The sequence below is a fragment of the Aplysia californica genome, unplaced genomic scaffold (genome assembly GCF_000002075.1).
Source record: "Aplysia californica isolate F4 #8 unplaced genomic scaffold, AplCal3.0 scaffold00011, whole genome shotgun sequence".
In the NCBI taxonomy this organism is placed as follows: domain Eukaryota; kingdom Metazoa; phylum Mollusca; class Gastropoda; order Aplysiida; family Aplysiidae; genus Aplysia; species Aplysia californica.
Window position 1 is genome coordinate 393,627 of NW_004797281.1, and position 26,254 is coordinate 419,880.

The 26,254-nt window shown below is 38.5% G+C and overlaps 2 protein-coding genes across 4 annotated transcripts in view; one reads left to right on the forward strand and one right to left on the reverse strand.

The window, feature by feature from the left end:
- The window catches only part of LOC118477841, a 3,404-nt gene extending 2,388 nt beyond the window's left edge, over window positions 1-1,016 (forward strand). For both annotated transcript variants that reach the window (XM_035970263.1, XM_035970265.1), the window contains one exon: window positions 325-1,016. In XM_035970263.1, coding sequence (XP_035826156.1) covers window positions 325-762 — 438 coding nt within the window. In that variant the 3' untranslated portion in view covers window positions 763-1,016. The remainder of the gene's footprint in view (window positions 1-324) is intronic.
- A 3,382-nt stretch (window positions 1,017-4,398) lies between these two features.
- Window positions 4,399-26,133, reverse strand: LOC101864495 (hexokinase HKDC1). 2 transcript variants are annotated; one of them, XM_005089953.3, is made up of 13 exons: window positions 25,934-26,133; window positions 24,431-24,514; window positions 22,966-23,134; window positions 21,400-21,539; window positions 20,954-21,035; window positions 20,343-20,485; window positions 18,174-18,273; window positions 15,087-15,166; window positions 14,155-14,267; window positions 13,027-13,182; window positions 11,360-11,502; window positions 10,552-10,685; window positions 4,399-8,919 (listed from the first exon to the last, which is right to left on the reverse strand). In XM_005089953.3, the coding sequence occupies exons 2-13, from the start codon at window positions 24,488-24,490 to the stop codon at window positions 8,821-8,823; spliced, it is 1,419 nt and encodes a 472-aa protein (XP_005090010.1). In that variant the 5' UTR covers window positions 24,491-24,514; window positions 25,934-26,133; the 3' UTR covers window positions 4,399-8,820. The 2 variants fall into 2 exon arrangements, with proteins under 2 accessions (XP_005090010.1, XP_035826164.1); XM_035970271.1 differs by having other exon boundaries at window positions 26,028-26,122.
- Window positions 26,134-26,254: the final 121 nt, after the last annotated feature.

Consider the following 26,254-nt stretch of genomic DNA (forward strand, 5'->3'; position numbering starts at 1 on the left):
AGAGAGAGAGAGAGAGAGAGAGAGAGAGAGAGAGAGAGAGAGAAGCCTGAGCCAGATAGTTGAGAATTTGCAGTTTATTATTTAGTACAGTGTATCCCATCGATTGCTCCTGTTGTGGAATTTGGGATAAATTTGCCAATGTGCTCCAGAACTTTTTACCATGGATTTTCTTTTTTTTTTTTCTTTTTGTCTGGTAACTGAAATACAAACAATTACGTGTGTTGTTTCATGCAGGAATTATTAACATTTAACAAGTGAGAAAGCCAATGATACATTACATATACTGTACATAACTTAACTTGTAACTCTTGTTTCTTTCATCAGGATGTCGATTCGAAAGAACACATTCTTTGTTCCCAAGGTTGTGATATAGACATGACTGATGATGACGAATGTTCCGACACTGACAGATCTACGCCCTCTGTGACTACAGCAGGAGCCCCCACAATACCTGTGTCTTGGAGACTGCAAAGGAACAAAGAGGAGCCTGTGGCCAAAAGGAAGAAGACATGTCAGAAGGACGAAATCCTTAGGAAAGTGTGTCAAAACTTGAATTCTCTGAGCTCCGAATCTCTCAGAAAGGATGAATTTGACTGTTTTGGACAAACGGTGGCCTATGGTCTTCGCAACATGTCAAAGGAACAAGCAATTCATGCAAAAAAACGTATCTCCGATGTGCTCTATGAGGGGCAGTTGGGTACTCTCTCCACGGTCTTCAGTGTCTTCCCCACTACAGAGAAGTGTAATAACAGCAGTGCATGAAAACACCTGCAGGCTACAAACTCACATCCCGAATCAGAAGTACAGTACCGACATCTGTGATGTAATTGTCAGGCTCTTTGCCATGCATGCAGAAGACACGAGTTTGATTCCCAAGCAAGTATCCTTGTCTATCAGCCGGAATGGATGTAATCGTATGTTTTAAATACAAAGAATACGTACATTTGTACGGCAATAATGTCAATAGCACAGGGGAAGAAATAGCCCAACTGTTGCTAGATTGATAACAACAACAACACAACGACATAGTTGACTTGGGTCAGGTCCTGGCCTCCCTTGTTCTTTTATAGAATGTTTGAGCTTTTCTATGGTGTAAATCACGTTAAATTTTCAGCTCATCATGAAGACTTTTTGTGCAGACATTTGAGAGAAAATCAAAAGCTCTGTCTCTGGTGATGTATTCATAAATTATTTTTATAGTATCCTTAGTGTTGTCGATCTAAATACAGTCTAGAATGTGCTTAATTCTTAAAAATTGGCTGTGTGATGAAATCTTTTTGTTTGTATGGATTTCGCTACTACACATCTTGTACGCTCGTACTCGTACATACAGAATACACACAATTACATGTGACATACATGTATGTATATTCTTTGAATAAGAAAATATTAATTTATGACCTAAAAATCTGTTTGCTTTGTCTGTGTTTCGCTACATGTGCATGATCGCTATGACTGTGTTTCGCTGAGTGTGCATTTTCGCTATGTGCGTGCTAGGCTGCATTAAATAAGTTATCTTCACCAAATGACTTTGAAAGATCTGCAACTGTCCCTTTTATGCAGTGTCTTGTCTTGCTGCATATATATATATATATATATATATATATATATATATATATATATATATATATATATATATATATCTGTCTGTACTATCATTCTCCTGCACTCTATCTAAACTATTCTACGTGCCTCATGAAAGATTAGACTATCAGCTAGGAATGTAACTTTTCCATTGGATGCTCTGATAAAAATACATGTATGCGTGGTTATCAGTACGTAATCATGTTCCTCTGATAGCGTGTTAGTGTTACTTACAGAAATCATCACCTACAGGGCCAATATGGTGTGATAATGTGGTCACTATCAGACCACTTGCACTTTTATTTTTGACTTTCCTTAGTCGCCCTACATTTGGATGGTTTAGTGGCTTACTTTGATATATTATGTAGGCCCTAACTGTCACAGTTACATGTTTAAAGTGCCCCAGTAAGAATGATAAGAAGAAATAAGATATATTTCATTGATATTTGCAATGAATGAGAAATTTGCTGCGGAGGGGTAAAAATGCACACATACACACACTCGTCGACACACTCTCACTCTTCTTTTCTCTCTCTCTATCTCACACACACTTACACACACGCACGCATGCACTACCGCACGCACACACACTAATGCACACACACACACACACACATAAAGATGCACTCATACATACAGAAACAATTCTTGACCAAATATCCACAAGAGTAGCACTAAGAAGACAAAAGTGATTAGTGTACAAAATGTAGTACTGTACATGGGGTTATTAATTCTGTGGTTAAGCAATGCCAGTGACACAGTTTAAAGATGGGTAATAATCATATATTATTTGGGGTATTTAAACTTTTTTTTACAGGTTGCACTCCTTACAAATTGATGTCCGATCAGAAAGACTAATGTTTTCTGCAGTTTGAGAATTTAAAATTAAAAAAAGTATTGTGTAAGTATTCAGAACTGTTCCAGAAGGGATTGCTTGATTAATTTGTGAATAGTGATATTTATTCTTCCATTTCCTCCATGAAATTCAAAGGGTTTATAAAATGTGTGCCAGTGTGTGTATGTTATATGTGTATGTGTGTGTATGTGTATGTGTGTGTGGGTGTGTGAGTGAGTGTGTGAGAGAGAGAGGGAGAGAGAGAGAGAGAGAATACATGTAGCCTATAATAAAAAAAAAAAAATGCTATGTGTATGACTCTGAGTGATTTCCCTCTGGAGTATGTTGAAAACTTTTTGTGCATAAACTGTTTTGTAACTCCGTAGAGTGGTGTCTGCCTAAACTGAACATGGTTAATCTGAAAGAGCGGTTAACCATAAGAAAACAAAATCCCTTATTTTTTTTTCTTCCATTTGAGCAGCCTCCCTAAACTGAAAAAATTATGGTGGACCCATGAATTTCGGTTTAAGTGGACTGTATATCTCAACACTCAGGTCATCCGTTGTTCAGAGCTACGAAAAGCCTATGGATTCTGTGGTCTCTTAAATTGCTTAGTCCCAAGAGCTACAGGCGCTGGTTCAAATCTCTGTACCTCGTACAAGCAATGACCATCATCAGTTTGTTTTTTTAGTTTCTTAATGAATGTCTGGTTTGTTTTGTTAAGGTTTTGTTTTTTGTTGTTTTCCAGATTTTTAAAGATGTAAAATTAAATAAAAATTAAAGAGAATGTTTTTTAAATTTCTAATTATTCCTATCCTCTTTGTTCATGTCAGCAACTTCTTGTTGGTGATGGTATTTGTAGCTGAAGAAGCAGTACGCGTTGTAATTATTAGTTGCAGTAGATAGTGGTAGTATGAACAGCAATACATATATAGTTTAGTAGTGGCACAGTTGTATGACCTTATTGTGTTGCAAGTGGTGTAAAACACTTACTAAAAAAACCTAAAACAAAGCATTGTAGTTGTAGCAGTAATACATGTTCAGTTTAGTTTTTGTAAGGTTTTACAGTGCTCGCAACTGTATATGGTCAAATGAGCCCCAGGGGGTGGATGTCACCAGAGAAGTCCAAACGGGGAATCAGGCTTACTCTGCTCACCTCTCTAGCCTCAACAGCACAAAGTCTGCTTTTACAAAAGTAGAGGAAAAATGATGATAGCAAGGATGATGAAAAAAAGCAGCTGGTCCCCCTTTGTTGTTCCGGCACAATACAGTATGAGCATGGCATTGATAAATCAGCCCATTTACAATTCTACTGAGCAAAAGAACTTGTTAATATCCCCCCCCCCCCCCTTTGACCTAAAGACACTTCCGTCGGTAGCACTGCCCTGTTTGGAGGGGGGTATCTGGGTTCTTGGAGAAACTGTTTTGTTGAGTACAGTGGTGTACACTGAAGTCTATTTCAACTAAACACGGTTAATCTGAAAACAGCAGTGAACTGAAAGAAAATATATAATTCTTTTTTTTCCCCTCTTCTATTTGAGCAACCTCTCTAAACAGAAAACCAGACTAAACCCAAGAAAAATCAAGTGGTCTGGCAAATTTCCAGTAAAGCGAGCTTTGACACTTTGACGATGTAACTATTGTAATCAAGTCAGCTAAGGTGGCCCTGATACTACTGATAGGCAGAGGCAAAACCCTGTTACATGCAGAAGGCATGAGTTCCATTCCTCATTGAGGAAGTCATTTTATCAAGTTGCGTTTACATAGGTTAACTCCATTTGGATGCTGGTGTGCTGTATCCCACCTAAACACCCAAGAGGCCCTGACCAGTGAGTGACTGTGACAGGTACGGGCACAGCTCAATCTCACTTACCAGTGTCTCTTGCTAACTACCTGTCTCATTGAGTTAGATCTAACTCTCCACTTTAAAAAAATAAAGTAAACAAACCACACTCAAATAAGTTTAAGCAAACAAGTTCTCATGTCTGTCCAGCCACATATAAACAAATAAATATTTATTGGCCTCACGAATATATACCTATACTAGCTCACAAAGTCATAAGTCCATACAGACAATACAATACAGAAACTACAACAAAAGAGAAACCTGTGAAGACATTGCAATCATACAATCTATCAGTTGTCATAGGAAAAACCCCAAGGCTAGTTCTGTAGAAAAGGAAAAGAATAAGGCCACCTCATTATGATAACAAGTGAGTACCAGTACATGCAAACTCTAAATTCCAAAATGAATCAGAAAACGTAACAAAAAGAACCAAAAAGGCATTAAATGAATCATAATATTAATAGTAAAACACCCCAAAAATCCAACGATTTGATCAGAATGCATGGCACAAAGTTCCAGATCAATTTAGATAACAACTCATAAAATTAGAAAATTAAAGTGTTATTAAGAAGAAAAAAAGTAAGTTCATGAAAAAAGTATAGACATATTTACCAGCAATGGTCATGATTGTAAGATGACAGAGAACAGCAGAGATTTATAATAATTTAGCCCATGCATTAAACATAAAAGGGAGCACCGAATTAAAGTTGGAAAAAAAAAATTGCTCCTCAGCTAAATGCCAAGTGTATTTTTTTCAGCAACTGAGTAAGGCTTGAACACACATTCATTTAGGAATTTCTCAAACACTATTTTCACAGTATGGACTGGACAAAAGAAGAAAAAAATACACAAAAAAATTAAAGAAGAAAAAAACAACAACATTTCTTCTGAACCAGCAACCAAACCAATACAGTTCTTGACTTAACAGGAACTACATTTCAAAAATTGAAATGAGATCAACCGTATCGACTGAGTCAACTGTACATGATCTAAGTTATTGAAAAGACAGAGAAACCATAAATACTCAGATTCTTCCCACATGATTTTTGTCATAGGGCTGAATTTTAGATATTCCAAGACCCAATAAAGACAATACAGTTGACTCCGCTTACTCGCTCGAGCTGATCTTCGGTAAAGTTGATCTTTTTATTGGGTTCCAGCACCTCTTCTTCTTAACAGGTCCCAACAGATAATAGGTTGAATTTTAGAGGAGTTGATCTTTTTTTCACTCCCCGGACATCAACTCATCCTTAGTCGACTGAACATCAAGGTGATACTTTTGCTATAGTTTGCCATTTTGAAGAAAAAAAAATGTTTATTGCTGTTGAACACATAAGAACTATTAAATTGCACTACAATCAAAGGATGACAATTAAATAAATAACCAAAGACAGAGCTCTCCTTCAATAACTCAGCAGTTTGTGTCTGTTCCCATAAAACACAAAGCAATAATTATTTTTATCCAATAACACCCTAGCGAAGAAGAGTAGAGCTTAACGAATGATACAACGCTTCAACAACTAATTAATCACATTCCTAATGTCCTCAGTGTCCTTTCTACATCCATCCATAAGTTTTTGAAAAGAATAATATAGTTGAAATTAGACCCCAAAAGGGCATAAAAAATACCCCAGAGTTTGGGGTGATTAGAAAACATAAATGTTGTGTCAATAAAGATATATCATTATATATTTTATAGAGAGATTTCACGGACTCACGACAAATTCATAACAAAAGGCAATGAAAAACAAAAACAAGAAGTCTTCAAGAATTTCATGGCATTTGCAACACAGTACGGTTGAGCCTGCTCTAATGGCTGCTTGTACAAGACAATCACCTGTACAAATGGCCACTTTCTATTTTCCCCTGCATTTTTTTAAAACATTATTTATTGAAACATTTGACATTGTGCAAGTCATCCATCTGTTTAAGATGGCCACTTTTCGGGAAAAAAAAATTTGGTGACTGTCTTAGACAATTTCAACTGTAGTTTGGAATAGGTCGTATAACTTAATGACTAATATAAGTACCAAATAAGAGGTGTTATGAAAGACTAACGTACAAAGAAAACAAGAAAGAGAAGTACGGACAATAGATTATGTATGATGGGAAAAAAGGAGCACACCTCACCACAGCGCTAGCTAATAACAGACAACAATAGCATCACCGGCACCAACAAATTGCTTATAACAATGAATAAATAAATTCAAATTTTATTAAAAAACAACAACAGACAAAAAACAAAAATCCGCTCTCAACTAAACCAATTGGTAATTGTAAACTACCAAAATTGCTAGCATATAAATTTAAGTATTACTAGCAAAAACCCAACAAAGAGTTGTGTCAGTAATAACACCAATAAGAAGAGCATGGTCACATTAACAAAAACAACAACTGTTCTATGATGATGATAATAATAATAATAATAATAATAATAATAATAATAATAATAATAATAATAATAATAAAGATCATTTCTATAGGATCTGTGATGGCTCTAGGCACTTCACAATAAAATTTTTAAAAAATAATTCAACAGCTAATATAATTACTCATTTCCTGTATACTGGCTCATTCAACAAACAACAATTATTTCAAATACATCCACCAGTAAACTGACAAAAGAGCACTCACACTTGCAGTTGAAAGAAGAATCAACCCTCAGTATTAAAATAGGATTTCGATAAATAAAACTGTGTTTTTAGATCAGTTTTAAATGTGTCCAAAGTAGTCTCCGCTCTAAAATATGCAATGGGACGGAAATCTACAATAATGGAGCAGTTGTCAAGATGTTCAATTCTACAAATTTTACAAAGCACAGCCTTAAGTTGTCTTTTACTTTAATAAAGCGTAAATTTCGAGAAGGAGTATAGTCTACTCCTGTAGCAAATGGGAAAGATATTGTGGAGCCAGATCGTTTAAAAACTTTAGCACATTATTGCAACTCTACTATAATCAATATGATTTTTTACAGGGAGCTGTAAAAGCAATACTGTTGTGTGTTCTAGTGTTAGAAGCCTTTTGAGTTCTTAGTTCTGGAGTCTTTCCACTTTATTCATTAGTTCTCTCAGTATGGTTATGAGGATTGAGTTGCAATAGTCAATGTTGTATGAGATAATACAAATGATGACATCAGTGTCTTAAGAGATGTTTGGCTAAAAAAGGTGCCATTTGTGCAATTTTTTCAGATCTCTAAAAATATGCAATCTTACCACAATTTTGGACTTGGTGGTTCATGGACAATTTGTTGTCAAATCAGTTGAACCTGCCATGACAGCCACCTGTAAGTGTAAAATACGGCCACCTGCACAAACAGCCACTTTCCATTTCTCCCCTTGCGTTTTTTCCATATAATTTTAACTGTGTAAAACGAGAACCTGTCCAGCGTTGCCGTGGCCACCCTATTTTATCAACCCACAGGCAAATTTACCTGTCTGAGACAGCCAGGCTTTGTAAAAAATTATGCATTTTCTATTGACACTGTGGAAAAGCTGTCATAATTCATTCACCCGTCGTTATTGTCAGTTCCTCCAATGGATGAGAGGGTCATGCTGCTTAGGCCGTTCTCAATGTTTACCCAAGTTGACCAATGGGTAACAATAAATTTTCAGCTGCTGGTAAAGGAAGTGTGTGATCCGTCATAACCTATAAGCCCCGTCCACAACTCAGTCTGTAATCCCACCCAGTCCATAACAATTGAAGTCAAAACAAACTCTTGACAGACGTGTTGCTCGTTCGCCAAGTGGTGGCACTTGGCCTTTCTTGTCTGACACGGTTTTTGTTTTATATTGACCTTTCACAGAACCATAATTTAAAAAATAATAATAAAAGTCCCAACAAAAAAAACAAAAACAACCCAAGAACATTTTAATGAGCCTTTCGGCAGCACTCAGCTGCGACCACCTCCAGCTGGGACCTCAGAGGTAAATGCTTTGTTTTTTTCCTTTTGGTCAATCCTGTGTATGACAGCCACCTGTCTTATACGGCCACTTTTCTCTTTGACAATGTGTGGCCGTCTTACACAGGACTGACGGTATTGAGATTTGAGTTTAAGTAAAGAGAAGCACATACTTGATGGGATCATACATTGCAGGGAAGAAGAAAGACAGAAACAATGGAGGTACGGTAAAGAAAAATAGTAGGACCTACCAGTGGTGCCTTCCAACACAGTCAAATATATAACTCCTAAATTTTTGGTCTGTGCTTGAACCCTCTAGAACCTGAAATTAGTTTTGGTTATAGCGATTTTTTTTTTTTAAACATAAAATTTGAAATGGTACATGGAAATATATCAAACAGATCGATCTTGCTCTTGTTTTTAACAGATTTGCAAGGGATCTGTTTTTAGACAGCAAAGTCTTGTCCAATACAGAACACACTGAATTATGGTCCATCAATGTTTAACTATTTTCACATCTTAATTCATTTAAAGTGCCAGATATAGCACACTTGATCCTGGAGGGTTATAAACTGCCTTCCGGCAACAAGATGACTACTCCCACCACATTACGTCTCCACAGAAAGGATCTATGACTAGAAGAAGCTAGGGGTCCAGCTAGGCGCAGCGTATTCCCTTGGCGTTCTGCTTGAGGGCAGACACCGCGGCAAAGGCTCCCCCCTGACCGCTGCCGTCCTTGGCTAGAATCAAGGTCACCTGTGGGGAGGAGAGAAGGTGTGGACATCAATAAAATAAGTGCATGTGTGTGTGGGTGTGTTTGAAAGAGAGAGACAGAGAGAGAGAGAGAGAGAGAAAGAGAGAGAGAGAGAGAGAGAGAGAGACAGAGAGAGAGAGAGAGAGACAGAGAGACAGAGAGACAGACAGACAGACAGACAGACAGATAGAAAGACAGACGGACAGTACAGACAAAGAGACAGAGAACAGGGGGCTACAGGGGATAGGAGGGGGAGGACTGGAGATGGGAATGGGATGGGGAGGGACAAGAGGGGGGAGTGATGGTGTGAGAAAGAGGGGAGTGGTAGTGTAGGAGAAAGGGGGGGGGCAAAAGTAAACTACCATAAATCTTTTCCCAGCTGCAGAACAGAGACAACATAGAGTAGCGAGTTGTGCAAAAGTCTGTGGAATCAAATATCTGGTAGGCAAAACTGGATCTTGCAGTAGGCCCTACAGTACATTACCGTGCAAAAAAGACAAGCGTCTCCTAATACGTAAAGAAATTGCAGCAAAAGGAGGAAGCTGAAAAGGGGATAAAAAAAAAAAAATGTGGACATTGTAGTTAACATGGCATTGCACCAAGCTTTTTGTCAACATTTTTGTAAGATGACAAAGAAACATCTTGAGCCACCACAAGTTACTTCCCTTCACTGGCCTTCTTGCGCTATGGCTCTTTTATGACAGATATCACTTTCACTTTATGTTTAAAAAATGCTCAAGTTAATCCCACCCTGCATCATGTTAACCAGTTTTTTGTAAACCCCCTCAGGGACACCCAACATTAGAACTTCAGATTACATAACAATGAACACATTTCCAGTTTTACACTCTTCTTCTGTTTAGTTTGTGTTTTAGTAAGAGTTTTACAGCACTTTCAATACAATAAGGTCGTGTATAAGTGCCCAAGATTAGAGGCATTACAAGAGCGTATCAAACACAAAAAAGAAGGAGGAGAGATCAAGAAGATAAATATTTGAAAGAAAAGAAGGAGCAAACCACACCAGAGCAACCGCCAACCACCAGCGCTACACTCTTCATTACAAAAAATATAACCAGAAGTCAATGTCATCAATTGTTGCTCGTAATCATGATACTTGTCTAGTGCACATGACAAAAACCAAATCAAATCTACGACAAGTGGGAATGGTTTTGGTGCAGTGTATGTTAGAAGGCTCTGAAATTCCCGACTGCCAAATCCAGTGCAGTCCCCGGAAATTTGGGACAGTTGGCATGTGTGCCGCATTATTCAGACCCTAATGTATGCGTGTACATCCAACAAAGTGCTTCCTTAGAATTAAAAAGCTCTATCTGCTCAATACCTAGTTTTGAGAAATTTGACATTAAAAATGTGGAGTTTCACAATATTTCAAGCTTTTTCTAAAGTAATTCTTTGAATATCTTGATAATGACAGAATAGTCTTATGATTTTGATAGAGCAGATAAGGCATTTGATTTCTCATTTCCTGGTCTTAGTAGCTTTAAACAGCCAAAAATATCAGACAGAACTTTGTAATTCTGAGGTAGCGGAATGCCTCACAGAGAGATTATTGATACTTACGTTACTTTAGACGCAGAACAAATGCTATAAAATTATATCATTGATATCAAATTTACCTTTGTGTTTGGACTGTACTTTTCAAAGATTTCCATCATGCTGTCATGGTACTTTGGGTGCCTCTCATAGAGAGAGCCATCTATTGCTATCGTCACTTCAGGTCGACCGACATGATTCACAAGTACAGCCATGGCTGAGGAAATGATAAGCAACTTGGAATCGAAGATGTTCATTGATAGGAAGAAAACTAAGTACAGGTTAGGTTTATTTGTTTGAATTTGAGTAAAGAGATGCACATATTTTTCCTTCCCCTTTCCTCTGCAAGGTCTCAAGAGAAATCAGCGGAACAATCTTTTACAAATGGAGCAACGACTTTTTAACTTCTAATTTCAAACATGGTCTGCATAGGTAAAAAACAGTCAGATTTGTTGGGTTTAAAAAAAATTATAAATAATAAACTAAAAAAAAATTTACAGGTTGAAGTTTTAATTCAAATAGCAGTCAAGTTAATGTTTTTAGGCATATCCTCATTTTCTAATTGTTCAAAGATGGTCTGCCGATCAGTTCAAGTTCTATCTTCTTCATCCTTATAGCACTGGACCCAATGAAATATATCTAGCCCTAAATCTTTATTGACATCTGATCCCTTGTTCTGACCAGGTACTGGCTCCTTGCTCATGTCATCCTCTTCCTCTTCTTCCGTGTGAGGTGTTGAACAAACCCCCCCCCCCCCAAAAAAAAGAAGGAAATTAATCGCCGCACTGGCAGAAAAATGTCAGATTTTTTCATTCTTCTTACTCTGACAAGCGCCCAATTTCACCATCACAATGTCACACATGTCTCAAATAAAAAAATACTGTGTCTTACCAGCTGCAATAGTGTGAGCTGCTCTTCGGGACATGAAGTCACACACTTCCCGCACAATAGCAACATCCTTGTCTGTCGCAATTGAGTCCAGCCCAAATTCCTCCAGGACTTTTTTCGTCCTTGTAGTTGTCTGACCTTCGTCACTGAGGGCAAAAAGATCTTACTCAGGCAATGGCTCTCGAAACCTCTCCTGCATGCAGTGCTGAAGTTCAGTTATCCCTACTAGTACTTAGAAAAAAACAAATTCTGAGACAGGAATGTTGTTTTGTATGTGTATTACTATGTACTTCTTTTCTTTTCTATTTTTTATTTTATTTCAATATTTAATGTCAAGACAAATTTTGCGTTGTTCCTATAAGACAATGATAATTGAATGCTTTATTCAAGTAGACATATATGGAGAGAGTACAGGTTATAATTTATAATAACAGTTGCATTTATTTAGCGCACATCCATGCGCCACAGGAAGCATAGGCCTAAGGTGCAAGCAGCAACTTAAGCGCTCAAATGCTAACAAACTGATAAGATCTGTCGCCATTTATAGCAGGCACCCATTTCCACCTGAGTGAAGTGAGGAAAATTTGTGCCAAGTGCTTTCCTAAAGGACCCGACTTTTGGTCCTATAGCCTAACCACTAAATGAGTTAAGGAGGGGAGATCAATCCATAATCTTCCAACTTAGAACACAACATGTACCCCTCAACCAACATCTCAACCGAATTGGAGTAAAGCAGTCTGCTGCCTGCTCACTATGTGACTACCCCTCAGAGACAGTGAAACATCATCTGTTCTTCTGTAGAAAACTAACTGATTTAAGGGGATGTTTTCTTCCCAAGCTACCCCACACATCTAATTGCCTCTACTCCTCAAGACAACAATTAGAACAAACATGCAACTATTACCGAATGGCATCATGCAGAAGAGTGAACGCTCAGATGCTACTGGATCGCTAACAACAACAACAACAACAGCCTAACCACTAGACCACAGACACCACAATTCTAATAATAAAAAGTTTTATTCCTCTGACACTTTGTGATGACCCACCAAGATCATTATTCTTTTTGCAAGACCTAGGGGGTGGGTGGAAGAAAGCAGAGGATTTTCAATTCAAATGTGAAATCGGTCCTGTTGTATGGATCTGAGACATGGAACGCATTTCAGACTTGAAGAGGATCCAGGTTTTCTTGAACAATTATCTAAGAAAGTTACTGAGGATCAGATGGCCAAACAAGGTAACCAACAAGGAAGTGTTAAGGAAAACAAGACAGATCCCAGTCAGAGATGAGGTAGGAAGAAGGCAGTGGCAATGGATTGGATAAAAAATACCCTCAGGAAGTCAGGTAGCTGCATAACAAAGAAAGTGTTGGATTGGAATCCACAAAGTAAAAGACCAAGGGGAAGACTGCATGGAACCTGGAGAATAATCACAGAAATTGATGTACAGAAAAATGGGAAGACATGGAATAACATCAAGAGGCTAGCCCAGGATAGAAAAAGGTGGAAAGTGTTGGTTTGTGGCCTATACCCAGGTGCAGGGTGAGAAAGGCAATGATGATGAGGGGTGGGTGGGAGCATGATACCAACAAGACCTACTTGTTTTTTTTTTGTGCAAGACCTAGGGGTGGGTGGGGGCACGATACTGAAAAGAACGACTTGTGTACTTGCCTCTCTATAGCGGTGATGTGGGATGCAGTCAGCGCCCAGCGTCTTTCCACTAGATCCACTTGCTTTCCCCCAAACAGAACACCCTCTTGGACCAGCTGAACAAGAACCAGACGGGCCAGCTCTCCGAGGTACAAGCCAGCCACAGACTTTTCAAACCTGTAGTCGACCAAAATAATTGAAGGATATATAGGGGAAAAAACAAGGGATGTCACTTTCTGGTATTTTGAGAAAAACAAAAATGAAATAACGCTTGACAGCCCAAGTGGCATCCATAGTTTAATTTATTTTCTAAGCCTGTTATCGGGCAGCTCATCAAGTTTTAGCCCTGGACTCTTATAAAGGTCAGAAAATGTGCCTAAACACTTTCCAACTCATGTCACAACTCAAATAATCCAAAACCTGACATCTCCTGTCTTTCCCCTTCAATTATTTTGTTTGTTAGAGAAACAGAAGCACAAAAAAGTCCAAAGTTGTAATCTAGTGCAAAGAAAAACTGAAACAAAGATGAAAAAAAGAGAAGTAGGACCTGCCAGTGGCTTCCTCTAACTACCCAAAATCAAAATTAGGAAAAAAAGCAACATATCAGTGTATTGTACCAGATTTTTCTTCTTCTTCTTCTGCATTCCTCTGCTTGAGCTCAGGGAGTAACGGTCTGTGTGATCTTCATCTCACAGTGCAGTTGGTTTTGACGAGCACAAGCATACATATTTTTGTATTTTATTACACAAAAATGGATTTTCATATTCAGACCTTCCAAAATGTATTAGATACCTTTTTTTAAAGTATTGGTTAGAAGCTATGAATATGATACTATTACTGCTTCTCTTTCAAAACAACAAAGAGCAAAAAAAAAGATGATTATAATGATTTTTTAAGAAGAGAAACACAATAGATTCCTAAATAAATATAGTAAAACCTGCCCAAACAGCCAACTGTATAAGACATCACTTGTAGAAACTAGCGGCTACTTCTCATTTTGTCCCCTACGTTTTTTTAAAAACAACATTTTAATGACTCTATGTAAGATGGCCACCTGTCTAGGACACCCACTTTTCTCCCTAACAATGTTGGCTGTCCTAGACAGTTTCGACTACACTTGCCCTTGTATGAAAAAAGAATATTACATACGTAAATGAGCCAGGGTGGTTTGAGTGCTGGTCCAACTCTTTCTCGTACTTCGAGCGGCAGAAGTCTAAACAGCCGTTGTCTCCCGTGGAGCCACACTCCACATTCACAATAACCTGAGGACAAGAACAACAAACTACAGTCCAACTTGCTCTCACCGCCACCTGTCCAAGACAATTCTGGGGTTTTATTTTAAATGACAGTATATCCATTTTCGGAAAATGTTCACGAGAGCCAAAAATATCCAATTCACATCTTAGCCTCTCAACAGCCAGTCACTTTGACTATCCTTAAAATACTTTTCCAGCCTTATTTATTCAGACATCGATACTAGACTAAGGCAGAAATGTGTGTCACGTTTCAAACTATCATGAGGAATCGATGACTCAATTTCGTCGAAACCTGGACATACTAAAAAATAAAACTCCAGAATTAGCTGTATAAACCACCATTTCCCCCATCATCTCTTGTTTTTTTTTTTTTCAGAATATGTATATATTATATGTTATAATGGCAAAGTTCAAGATGTCTGCCTGTCTAAAACTGGCACAGTTCAAGATGTCTACCTGTCTAAAACAACCGTTTTTCTTCTGACAATAGGTGACCATCTCGGACAATTTTGATCGTATGACACACGCAACCACTTGCCAAGGGCACCAAGTCAAACTATAGAGAACTTTTTTTTTCTGTTCTGTACAAGTTTTACGGCACTTGCAACATAATAAGGTCATATAAGTGCTGAAGAATAGATGTGTGTCAATAGAGTAACATACACTAAAATGAAGGAGGAGAGATAAGGACGATATATGTTTGATAGGAAAGAAGGAGCAAACCACATCAGAGCACCCAACAACCACCCACAGAGAAAAAGGGTGAAAAAAGAAGAAAAAAATCCCTAGAACGAACTGAACAAAGAAGAAAAAGACCCCTCCTACGTGTTTGGGGTCTTGATAGTCCCCGGTCCACTTTTCAATCTCCTCTATGTTCTCCACAAAAGCAGCATTGCTGCCAGTACCTGTGACAATAAAAGAGAGGTAAAGAGATAACAACATCAAATCAATGCCTGGTCCTTGAGTTTGTACTTTTAGTAAGAGAGGGGGGTGGGGGGTGGGAGGTGGAGAGGGAGAGGGAGGTGGAGAGGGAAAGGGAGGGAGGGAGAGAGAGAGAGAGAGAGAGAGAGAGAGAGAGAGAGAGAGAGAGAGAGAGAGAGAGAGAGAAAGAGAGAGAGAGAGAGAGACACACACACAGACAGACAAAAAGAGAGAGAGCAAGCATGGTATGAGTATTAGTTTTAGTAAGAGTTTATAGCACTTGCAACATAAACAGGTTAAATTCATAAGTGCTGAAGATTAGAGGTGTCACTAGACAGTAACATATAAAGAAAAGAAGGAGAGGTAAGGACAGTAGAAGTTCGATGATAGGAAAGAAAAAAGGGGGAGGGAAAGAAAGAATGAGCTTCTCATGTGAAAAAAATAGCTTTGAAAATTAGAGCAGGTTCTCATCAATTTCTCTGGTGAGTTGGGAAAAAATGACAATAATAATTATAAGTAGCATTTGTTTAGTACAAATTCCTTCTCAACAGCAAGCTCTAAGCGCATTGCAATTTATATTATTACCACAGCAGACTTAAAAGCGTTTTGAAACAATCTCAACTTTCTGGGAAGCATAGTGTGCAGGCTGTAGGATCAATGGCTCTTGGGAAGAAAACAACCCAACCCAGACATGACAAAGGGAAAGAAAAGAAGTAGGACCTACCACAGGTGCCCCTTCACCCACCCACTTTATGGAGTTGTTATTTCATATTTCATGCCAAGAGCCCATGTTCTTCAGAAACAATCTGTTTTGTTTGTTGGAGTAAAGAGAAGGACACCGACACAATATGTCCTTTAGCGAAAGGAAAAAACAAGACGCAAAGACAGAAAAGAATAGAAGGAAAGAAAAGAAAACAACCCACCCTCAGGAATAGATAGCGACACAAGATCAGATAAAAGTAAGTATGGGTTTAATGCCACTTATCATTTGATTATTTTTTCAAATGAAAATTATTTTTTTGGGTACCGTAATTGCTTTACGGCGCTAGTAACTGCATAAGGTCATAATATGAGCACGCAGGACATATCTAAATATTTTCACCAGGTAGGAAATTTTGAATTTTGCCCAGGTGGCGGCCGAAGCCTACTCTGATCAATTTTGGACCACCAAGGGATCTTTAACGTGAGCAACTTGCACACGGAACCTCTGAGACTTTTCGCCCTTCTCCGAGAAGGTTAGGTGTAAATCTTTCCTACTAGAAGATCAGGGGTGTGGCTGAAAGACAACAGTAAGGAGCCAAGGAGTAGCAGTAGAAAAGCTGCAGAAAGAGTCAGGAGCCCATAGGAGGGGGCAAAAGAGGTGAAGGGGTGGGGAAAGACAGAGGAGACGAAAGCAGACGACAGAACATTGCTAGAGCAGGAAAGGAAGTGAAAGGAAACAATTTTAGAGAAGAAAAATTTCCGTCACTATCCGGATTGTAACACAGGACTTATTGAATGAGAGGCGAACACCTTAACCTCTAGGCCACGATAGCCCACAATTAGATTATCTAAGAGGCCGGACCTCGTAATTTAACGTCCATCTCTGACAGGGCTAAGCCGAATGGATTGAGAGTCTTGAAGACAAAATGACCTGAGTTCAAGAACGTCTAGTCAGGGATTCAAATCAGGGCCATCTGCTCCGCAGAGCAGCACAATACCAACTGAACTAACAGGGAGACAAAATAACTGATAAAAGAATATTGACATTAAGTGGAACAAGACAAACAAGCTAAACTGGAGAGCTACCACCCCCCCCCCCCCCCCCCCCCATTTTTATCTCTCTTGGCAGAAAAAAACAGAGAACTGCCTTATCACAGTCAACAAGCGAATAAAGTAGACTGAAGCACACAGTTATCTGTTTTTCTGTTTTAGTAAGAATTTTACAGCACTTGCAACATAATAAAGTCATATAAGTGTCAAAGACTAGAGGTATTACAAGAGAGTAACAAACACAAAAAAGAAAGAGGGGAGATGAGGATGATAGATTTTTAATAGGAAAGAAGGAGCAAGCCACACCAGAGCACCCGCTAACCACCCATTGAGTCATCTGTGGACTGATGTTTGTAAACAGAATCCTCTCCACATAAAAGTACTGTGACCTGGTTTTCAAGTTCCATCAACAGAAAGGTCCTTGTCCTTTATCACCACAGATATTAGTTTTCAATAAAGGCTGAAAAGCTGTCCATGGGTGGTTGGCAGGTGCTCTGGTGTGGTTTGTTCCTTCTTTCCTATCAAACATATATCATCTTCATCTCTCCTCCTTTTCTTTTTGTAAGTTACTCTCTGGTAACATCTATAATAATTCATGACGATTATACAAACTATAATTTGTGTTGCTAGTGCCGTAAAACTCTGTATTAAAACTTTGGACTGTCCAATGAAATTATGAAGCCATAATTTTTACAGAGAACCCTCTCTTCAAATTACTCTGACCATGCTACCGATGAACTTCTTGTTTGTCTGCCTAAGTAAAAACGTGGACATGCACACAATAACATAGCAGTCAAAGAAAGCCAACACACACAGTCAGCTGTTCAGATGTCATTATCTCATACGACGCTCAATCTGACCAAAAAGCCTGGAGATCATGGCTCTTCATTTACAGTATTCTCCACTCGGACGCTCTCAAAAATCCTATATCATTCTGGTTTTTCCCCGTCCCCCATCTGTTTAGCTTTTCCAAATAAATTTCTCAGATGTACTAAGCCCAAAATTTTGACATTTCTATTTTTGTTGTAGGTTGTATCCATTGCATGTGATGAAAAAAATCCGGAATTCTATTTTCTTTCGGTTTACCAGTGTTTTTGGATTGAACCTGTTCGGTTTAGGCACACTCCGCAGTATCAAATTTCCAAACAAAGCAAAAGTTTTAGGCCACCTACCTCATGCTCATCACTAAGCAAAAAAGCTTGCACAAAGAAGAGTTCACAATATAAATAAGAATCATACCCAGAATGAGGCCGATACGGCATCGCTTGTCCAGGTAGTTTCCCGCCATCAGCGTGCTGACCGTGTCGCTCATGACAACCACAATGTCCACGGGGAGACCCTGAGGACACAGCATTCGCTACAATCACACAGTGCTCTTCATTTTTAAGCTATAGAATGCTTCCATTCTTTTTACAACACAATTACTCATTAAATTTTTTAAAACCATACAAAGCTCAAATTCTTTTTACCTTACAATAATAGAATGCTCTTCTGGTCTTTGTTTTTAACCATACCGTGTTTACATTATTTTAACTGTACAATCACACAATGTTCTTTTCTTTTTTAACCATACAGTGTTTACATTCTTTTTACCATACAATCACACAATGCTCACATTCAGTTCACCATGCACAAAGACATCAATTCTCTTTTGATGCCTTTGAAATTAAAAAAAAATTATAAAAAAAAACCCAACAACAATATCTGGCTCAAAATTTCAAAGCAACAAAGAAAATCTTAGCCTTTACAGCTCAAATGACTAAAACATGAGTGATGTAACTAATACAAATACATCAACTTACTTGCAAAAATAAACTCCACTTCTAATTAAAAATGCTCCTGGATTCTAGATGACAAGTAACGGTATTAGCTTCAAACATCTAGTTAACAACTTCATATGATCCCCACTCTCAACAAAAAGATGTAATAGAAATGAGCGAGGGTTGTTCATTTAACACAATCATTTTCAGCCCAACTTAACTTCTTTACACACAAATTAACGTGAACGAGTTCTGTAGTTCCACCTAACATCCCATCGCGTAAGATCCCGTTTCGCTTAAGATCTTGCTGTTTTAAGAAAACTAAGTTTTTACTATACAAAAGTCATCCCTAAGATCCAGCTCTGATTGACTATATTTGGCTAAGATCCCCCATTTTTTTCATAACTAACTGAATGAAACCGGGATGCACCCAGCTGATCAAACGAGCAGAGAAAATTTGTGACCATTGTACCACAAATCGCGCCACAGATAATTTACTCTCATGAATGTGATCTATTTCCATTGTAAATCTCCATTAGGGGGTAAAATGTTTGCTCCAGAAAGGATCATGTCGAGGTGTAAACCTGTCAATGCGTTCTTTTGCCCCAAACATTGCGCTCACATTTGAGCCTACTGCCTGAACTTACATCATGTGCTGGGTCAGTAAGGCCTACATGCCACATTAAATGGGATCACATCGAACTGTGGACTTGTCAGTGCTTTTATGTCCCTGACCATTACACTTCACTTTGTGCTTTGTGTCTGACACCCTTAGTTAGAGACAGTCCGATCGCCTTTTGGCAGTCATCCTGCCTTCAGTTCTCCGAATTTTAATTGGTACAGTCACAACACAATGATTCCTTATGACAAGAGCAGGAAACATGGTCTGAGATGGAAAGCTATACATTTTGGACAGGTTAACATATGAAACAATTGGATTGACCTAAACCTTGAGACTTACTATTGGATAAGCCTCAACTAAGTAAGAGACCACTGTAACTGGTCAAAAGGGTTAACCAATCTTTGCTCACCATAAGTTATTAGCCCGTATCAACAAAACATTTACTTCCAAGAAGTTGTCTTAATATCAAGGGATCACATAATTTCATTTCAAAGTAAGAAGTTTTATCTTTACCGACCGTGGGCCTTACCATGATTCAAAATGGATTCTTACCCTGGCGATTCTGCTAAGATCCCATTCACCCAAAACCTCAAATTTTCCCTTGCTCCCAAGCCCCGGGATCTTTGGGCACAGGATGCTGCACTCCTTTCTAATTTTAGAGTTTCAATAAAGTTTTTGCAACCTTGTGACATACCAATATGATGCATCAACAACAACAGAATTTCATTGTTATTCCACTAACTCAATATCAAATAAGTTGAAATTGACCAATTTAGAAATGTGGATGTCTTGGACTGTGCCAGCATCATGTAGAAAAAAATACAAGGGGGAAGTGGGAAGTGGTCGTTTGTTCAGGTGATTGTCTTGGGCAGGTGGACATTAGAGCAGTTTGACTGTATTTTAATCATGATAAGTAAATCTATCCCCAATTTTCAGCAACAGCTTTCTCAGAAATGCAAATTAGAGGCCAAATCGATAAACCCCACCACAAATATTACTCATCACTCAGATTTCTGTAACAATTACCGGACACTTCCGCTCAATGGCTGCCTCCAGCATGGCCACCGAGTCCTCCCCGACACCGTCCGGACACTTGAACGTCTTCGTCCACGTCACCAGCGTACTCTTCTTCAAAGAAATTTGAATCGATGGAAACGAGAAAGTAAACCCTAGAGAAAAAAAAGTATAATTATATATAATGACTAAAGGACTAAAAAAAGTTTTCTTCAGTCATCACGAAAGCAAATATTCAGTTTATAACTTTATTTTCCGCTTTTTTTATTTCCAATATTCATTTCATCTTTCCATTGCCTTTCCAACAGAATTACCTCCAGCCTTAAGACAAAAAAATCAAATAGAAGTTGACATTTTTCAACCACAAACAGGCAAAACATACTGAATACCCTGAAAAAACTAATTTGTGAATTGTTACAAATTGCACTAAGTATGACTTAACTTGCTTCTTCCTCAACAGTGTCTTTGGCTCCGTCTTTCCTATTCACATATATATCATCCTTATTTCTCTGCCTTCTTCTATTTATTTGTTACACTCTCGTAACACCTCTCATCTTCGACATTGTGTTGCAAGTGCTGTAAAATTTGTACGAAACTAAACTGCAAGTGTCATGAAGTCTTACCAAGTGGAATTTTCTCCTTAGAGTCACTCAAGCCCTCTAGCTTCAGACAGTCCTCAATGCTCTCCGCTATAAAATCAAACACCTGTAAATGACAGAAAAGCAACTCTTCAACTTTAGCTCCCTATGCAAAATCACAACAAGAGCACATTTCTGACTCCAAGGTGAATTGTAAATTAAATATAAAACGAATTATTTAATAAAACAACAAAAATTTAGATAATTTAGGAGGTGGGCTTCTACCATGCCTGTCAGAGCCAACCCAGGCTGAGAGGGCTACAACATCCCAACAGAAAGACCGACATACTTGATAAAACTTCACCCCACTTGGGAATCGAACTCGGGTCATCTCCTGCTTGTCAGTGCAAAGTGCCTAGCCCCTACACCACAGAAGCCAGTACCCTTCAAAACAAAAACTAAAACTGAGAACAAGATGCATAAACACTGACCCCAGCTGACAGTCCACTGAGGACTGCATCAGGCAGACGGTAGTACTTGGTTTTCGTGTCAGCCACGCCATCTGTGAACTTCACCACCACAACTCGGAAGTTTGTTCCTCCCAAATCCAGTCCTAGGTAGACTCCTTGCTCTAAGGAAGAGAAAGTACTGCAAACAGAACAGGGAATGGTTCAACATCAACATATGACTACAGTTCATAAAATTTGTAGAGCCTCAAGGTCATCAGCAGCTCTTTTCACTAAAAAATAAAACAAATACAACTTGATAAAAAGAATATATTACAACAACAAAACTGGAAATTAATATTGTTCAATCGAAACAGTGAAACAGCCCTTTTCCCCAATAATGATGAAAAGAAACAAATACAGCCTAGAATGCACATAGCAAACATAATTTCAGGTCCAGAATTTTGTCATATTCAAGTATATATTTTTTGTATTTAAAACAAAATGAGTAAATAACAAAAAGATTTGTGCTTCCCACCGATTTCATAACAAGCATGCAAGACAGTATAATGAAATATGTGTCACGACGTGGTGGAACCAGACGCTCATCAATTTTTGGGCATATGGAGTTATTGATATCAACTCAAAGCTTATTCATTTGCCTTGCTTCCAATGAAATAAATATCCATTTATCTAGAACAGAACTCAAGATATCTGCAATTGAAAAAAAGTGAGGTTGCCTGATTTCAGTGGTGAAATAATTGAGAAAATGGCCGCAAGAGTTTGTTTACTCTAATAGTTAAAGAGTCTTTGAAAACTGAAAAATGACATATTTTGTGCCTTAAATCAATGATTTTCTGTAAAATTCACATGTAAATGTGTTTATAAATGGACCTAAAAGAGGTAAAGCCAGAAAATACAAATTAGATAAAAATGTCCAAACTGGCGGAAAAATGCCTGTTTCTCCGATTTCGTTATTTTGACGAGCGCCTGATTTCACCACGATGCCTCATATATAATTTCCGTTCTCTTTTCATTACACCTTACGCAAACATAAAAAACATAGCGTGCTATTCCATTTGTTCCGTTTATCTTTCCATAATTTTCAGCCCATTTTGCCAACACTTTGTTATATCATCTGACCAGATTCTATAATAAACAGGCTGACAAGTTCTTAATGTGTGGCATCTACGAGCTGACCAAGAAAACCAAACAGATACAAAAAGATTACAACAATATCTATGGCATTTATATAGCGCATATCCACACTCTACAGCATGCTCTATGTGCTTTACGACTATTATTACCCCAGCAAACCCTGAACTCTCAGAAACATTCTTGGCTTCCCAAGAAGCAAATAGTGCAAGTTGCAAATTGCATGTGCTCAAACACTAACAAACTGACCAGATCCTCTGCTGTCTATAGCTGAGTACCCATTCCCACCCGGGTGAAGTGAAGAAAATTCCTATTAAATGTTTTTCCCAAGGACAACTTTGGGACCCTGACAGGATTTGAATCCAAGACTTTATGGTTGTGAGTCCACTAGCCTAACCAATAGGCCACCAATGATATAGTATTATTGATCATAATGTCATGTGCTTCTCACTTTACCTGTGCCATCCAAAAGTTCTCTAATAAAAGTATTCATCATCAAATGGTCAGATGTCTTTCGGACTTTTTCGTCCGTACTATTAGCGAGTCGCATTTGTTCCTGGTAGACCGCCATTATTCTTTTTATCACATCATCTGTAAGGGCAATTGGTTGGAACACGGCATCCAACTGAAAATGAAAATATTCCACAAACATGAAATCATGAAAGTGACCTCTGCATATCAATAGATACAAAACAAAAACGTTATTCAACTTCATGAAAAGGAGGTTTCAAAGCGATGCTGGGAGTGGGGGGGGGGGGGGGGGGTGTAAGGGGAAAGGGGCAGTGGTTAAGGTCAAAGGGGCAGTGGTTAAGGTCAAAGGATGGTAGGACTGGTCCACATTACTTTCTTCAACTGCTAACACTAGGTGGAAATTTGAACTCACTACTAGCGTTGTATTTACCATGTGACTGGTGCATGTGAAAAAAGCATGCCAGTGCCCTCCTCGCTTCCTGAGATAGGTCACTAAGGTCGTTATTTTCAGAATTTACAAAACCTAACAAGGAATAGAAATGAGAGTCATTTCTGACACAGGAAAGCCCATTATAACAGGCAGGCCACTAAAATCAGCTATCACAACTTTTGACACTCTGCTCATTGGCTGCCTGATCACCCACCCTGCTTTACAAAAAGTTTTGTTAGAGGTATCATTCTGATTCATTTTGTTTATGTGCCAGAGAATCCATTCCTCCTATTTTCCAACTTTGTATAATAATGATAATAATATTTAATAACAAGACGTAGCATTTGTATGGCACAAATTCCCACTCAACAGCAAGCTTATATGCCCTTTACAATCTATCTAATAATTCTGATCTTGAATTTTAAAATATTTCAAACATTTCTTTTTAATAGGCATTTTATGCCCCATCAAAACAAATTAGATCATTTAGGTAGCAGGCGTATAACCCTGCCTGTTGGGGTCAACCTGGGTTGAAAGGGAAGCTACAGCAGAAAGATTGACGCGAGATATATAGGGGCCTACTCGATAAAAATTCTCCCCACATTTGATCGAATCAAACTCGGGTCTCCTCGCTATACCATAGATATGCCAGTTTTAAAAAGATTAAAAAACGGTTTTCAGATATGTAGGCCTCTTCCAGGGAGGAAGTCATGAGAGCCACAAGAAATGAATCTCAAATGTCAACACGTACTAACACTTAATATCTTTTCTGGTCCGCTTGAACCTGATGGACAAAAAAAAAAGTATGTCGCACATTTCACAAGACTTATAGTTACTTACTTATACTTGGTTGGAGAATAGGCATCATTGCAGGCGGCACAATGCCATAGCTGCTCCTCCCTCCTCTCCAGGATCCATGAAAGAATCGTGCCAGTTCACAAGACAACCCATGATTACAAGATATATATATTAGTTAGGCCTAACAAGGTTATATAATATATATTGCATTATTATTATTACCTTCTTCTTGGTTTCCCCAGTTAAGACATTGCTTGTGTCAGGACGCTTGCTGCCTGCCATGATTGTAACAATTGGTAGCTGAACCTATTAGGAAAATAAAAAGCCAAGAAATTTATGTATAATCAATCATGCATGATCAGTTTCAGTCTCACATAAACATAATTAATCAGCTAACTTTACCATAGAAAAACTTTAAATTAAGAAAGTGGCTATTCTCACCCGCCCGGAAGTTCTCGCAAGATCAACTCCTCCCCTCTTCTCTCTCTTTCTGTCTCTTTCTGAATACTGTCTATCGGTGTGGACGATCAAATTGACCAATACAAAGTTGAAAAATGATGTTAAAACACAAAAGTAAATTAATTTCGTTGTCTACAAAGATGCAACGGCTATTTAACTTTTCGAATCGAGCCGAACTACGCGGGTCGCCATTTTGTTTTGCCCGGAAATTCTCGCGCTACCCCTCTCTCTCTTTCTCTCTCCACTGCCCACAGACAAAATTGTACGCTTTTAGTAGGCTACAGTTGTAATGGAACGTTTGTTCACGGCACAGAATTCTACAATTTTTCTGTTATCACAGTGTAGAATTCTGTGGTTTAGGGTGAACGCAAAATTTGGAGAATGCGCACCGGGTGAGAATAGCCACAAGACTCGCCTGCACTATTCTCACTCCGGGTGAGAATAGAGGTGGCCTTAAATTAAAGCTTTAATACCGCCTAAAAAAAACCCCAAAAACAAACACACACACAAAAACCCAACAATGAACAAACGAAAGCTGCACGGCACACATGCCTCAGTAGGTCGAACCACACTTTTTCCATGAGAACCGCTGCGGCTGCGAGAATCTAATATAGATGCATGGTGACCATTGGAGGATCAGTTCAGTTCAGTTTCGTTCGGTTTCGCTTGACTCTTGGCCTTCAAATTCAAAACAAACGCCTTGGTTCTTGAAGGTCATTGTTGGTTTCATTCAGTTAATTGTGCTCTAGCTTTTTTTCCTCCGTGGAGGAAAATAAAATGGCTAGCCCCGACAACCAAACCGATCTTGTAAATGCCCTTGCAGTTTTATCATAATTATTGCAAGATGACACTGTCAATGACCATACCATAGTCATAATGACCATGCCAACTTCAGCAACGGTAGTTTTAATTTTAATTTTAATCGTCTTTCAGCCGAGTGTAGGCCTACTCACAATAGGCATAGATGTACAATACTCACAAATCACAAACAATAGTTTTATAAGTAACAATAGTAAAAGAAAGCACACAGCAATTCTGAATCTGATGGTGTAAAAGTGGAAGTGAAAGCCATCATCAGGCCGCTCAGGCTCAGACCAATTTATTCTAAACATCTATAGACATCTAGTCTATTTTGTCATAGATTAGATCTAGGAATATAGGAATGTCATAATATTCTGACTGGACTGAGATACACGCAGTGTTGTAAACAATAAGATATAAAAACTGGAGTCTTGAAACTCACTTTGACTTTGAAACAGAACTTACAAGTTAAAAACAAGATCTAGATCTAGATCTCCCAAGATTTAGATGTAGAATCTAGATCTAAATCAAAGGGATTTAATGCAAAGGTCTGTTTTACTGCAAAAGGTCTTTCAGTCAGAACATGACACGAAGCGTTGTTTGCTTTTCCTGTTACTCCTCTCAGCTTCACTGTTCACAGAGATTCATTTCATTCGGGTTTTGTTATTTTCCGCTGACCCGGGGGTCAAAGGAAAACGGTCAGAGTTCACCACGACCGGTCACAAAATATGAAAGGTTGGATTGGAAGTGGAGGAAGCCGGCGAACGAGCAGACCCACAGAATTCT

Excerpts from the sequence above, each read along its gene's own strand:
- LOC101864495 (XM_005089953.3), bottom strand. The coding sequence starts at position 24,490 with ATGGCAGGCAGCAAGCGTCCTGACACAAGCAATGTCTTAACTGGGGAA. Across the intron at positions 21,540-22,965 it reads AGAACTTTTGGATGGCACAG|AGCAAGGAGTCTACCTAGGA; the intron begins GTAAAGTGAGAA and ends TCTCTTCCTTAG. Across the intron at positions 20,486-20,953 it reads TAAGGAGAAAATTCCACTTG|GGTTTACTTTCTCGTTTCCA; the intron begins GTAAGACTTCAT and ends TTTTTTCTCTAG.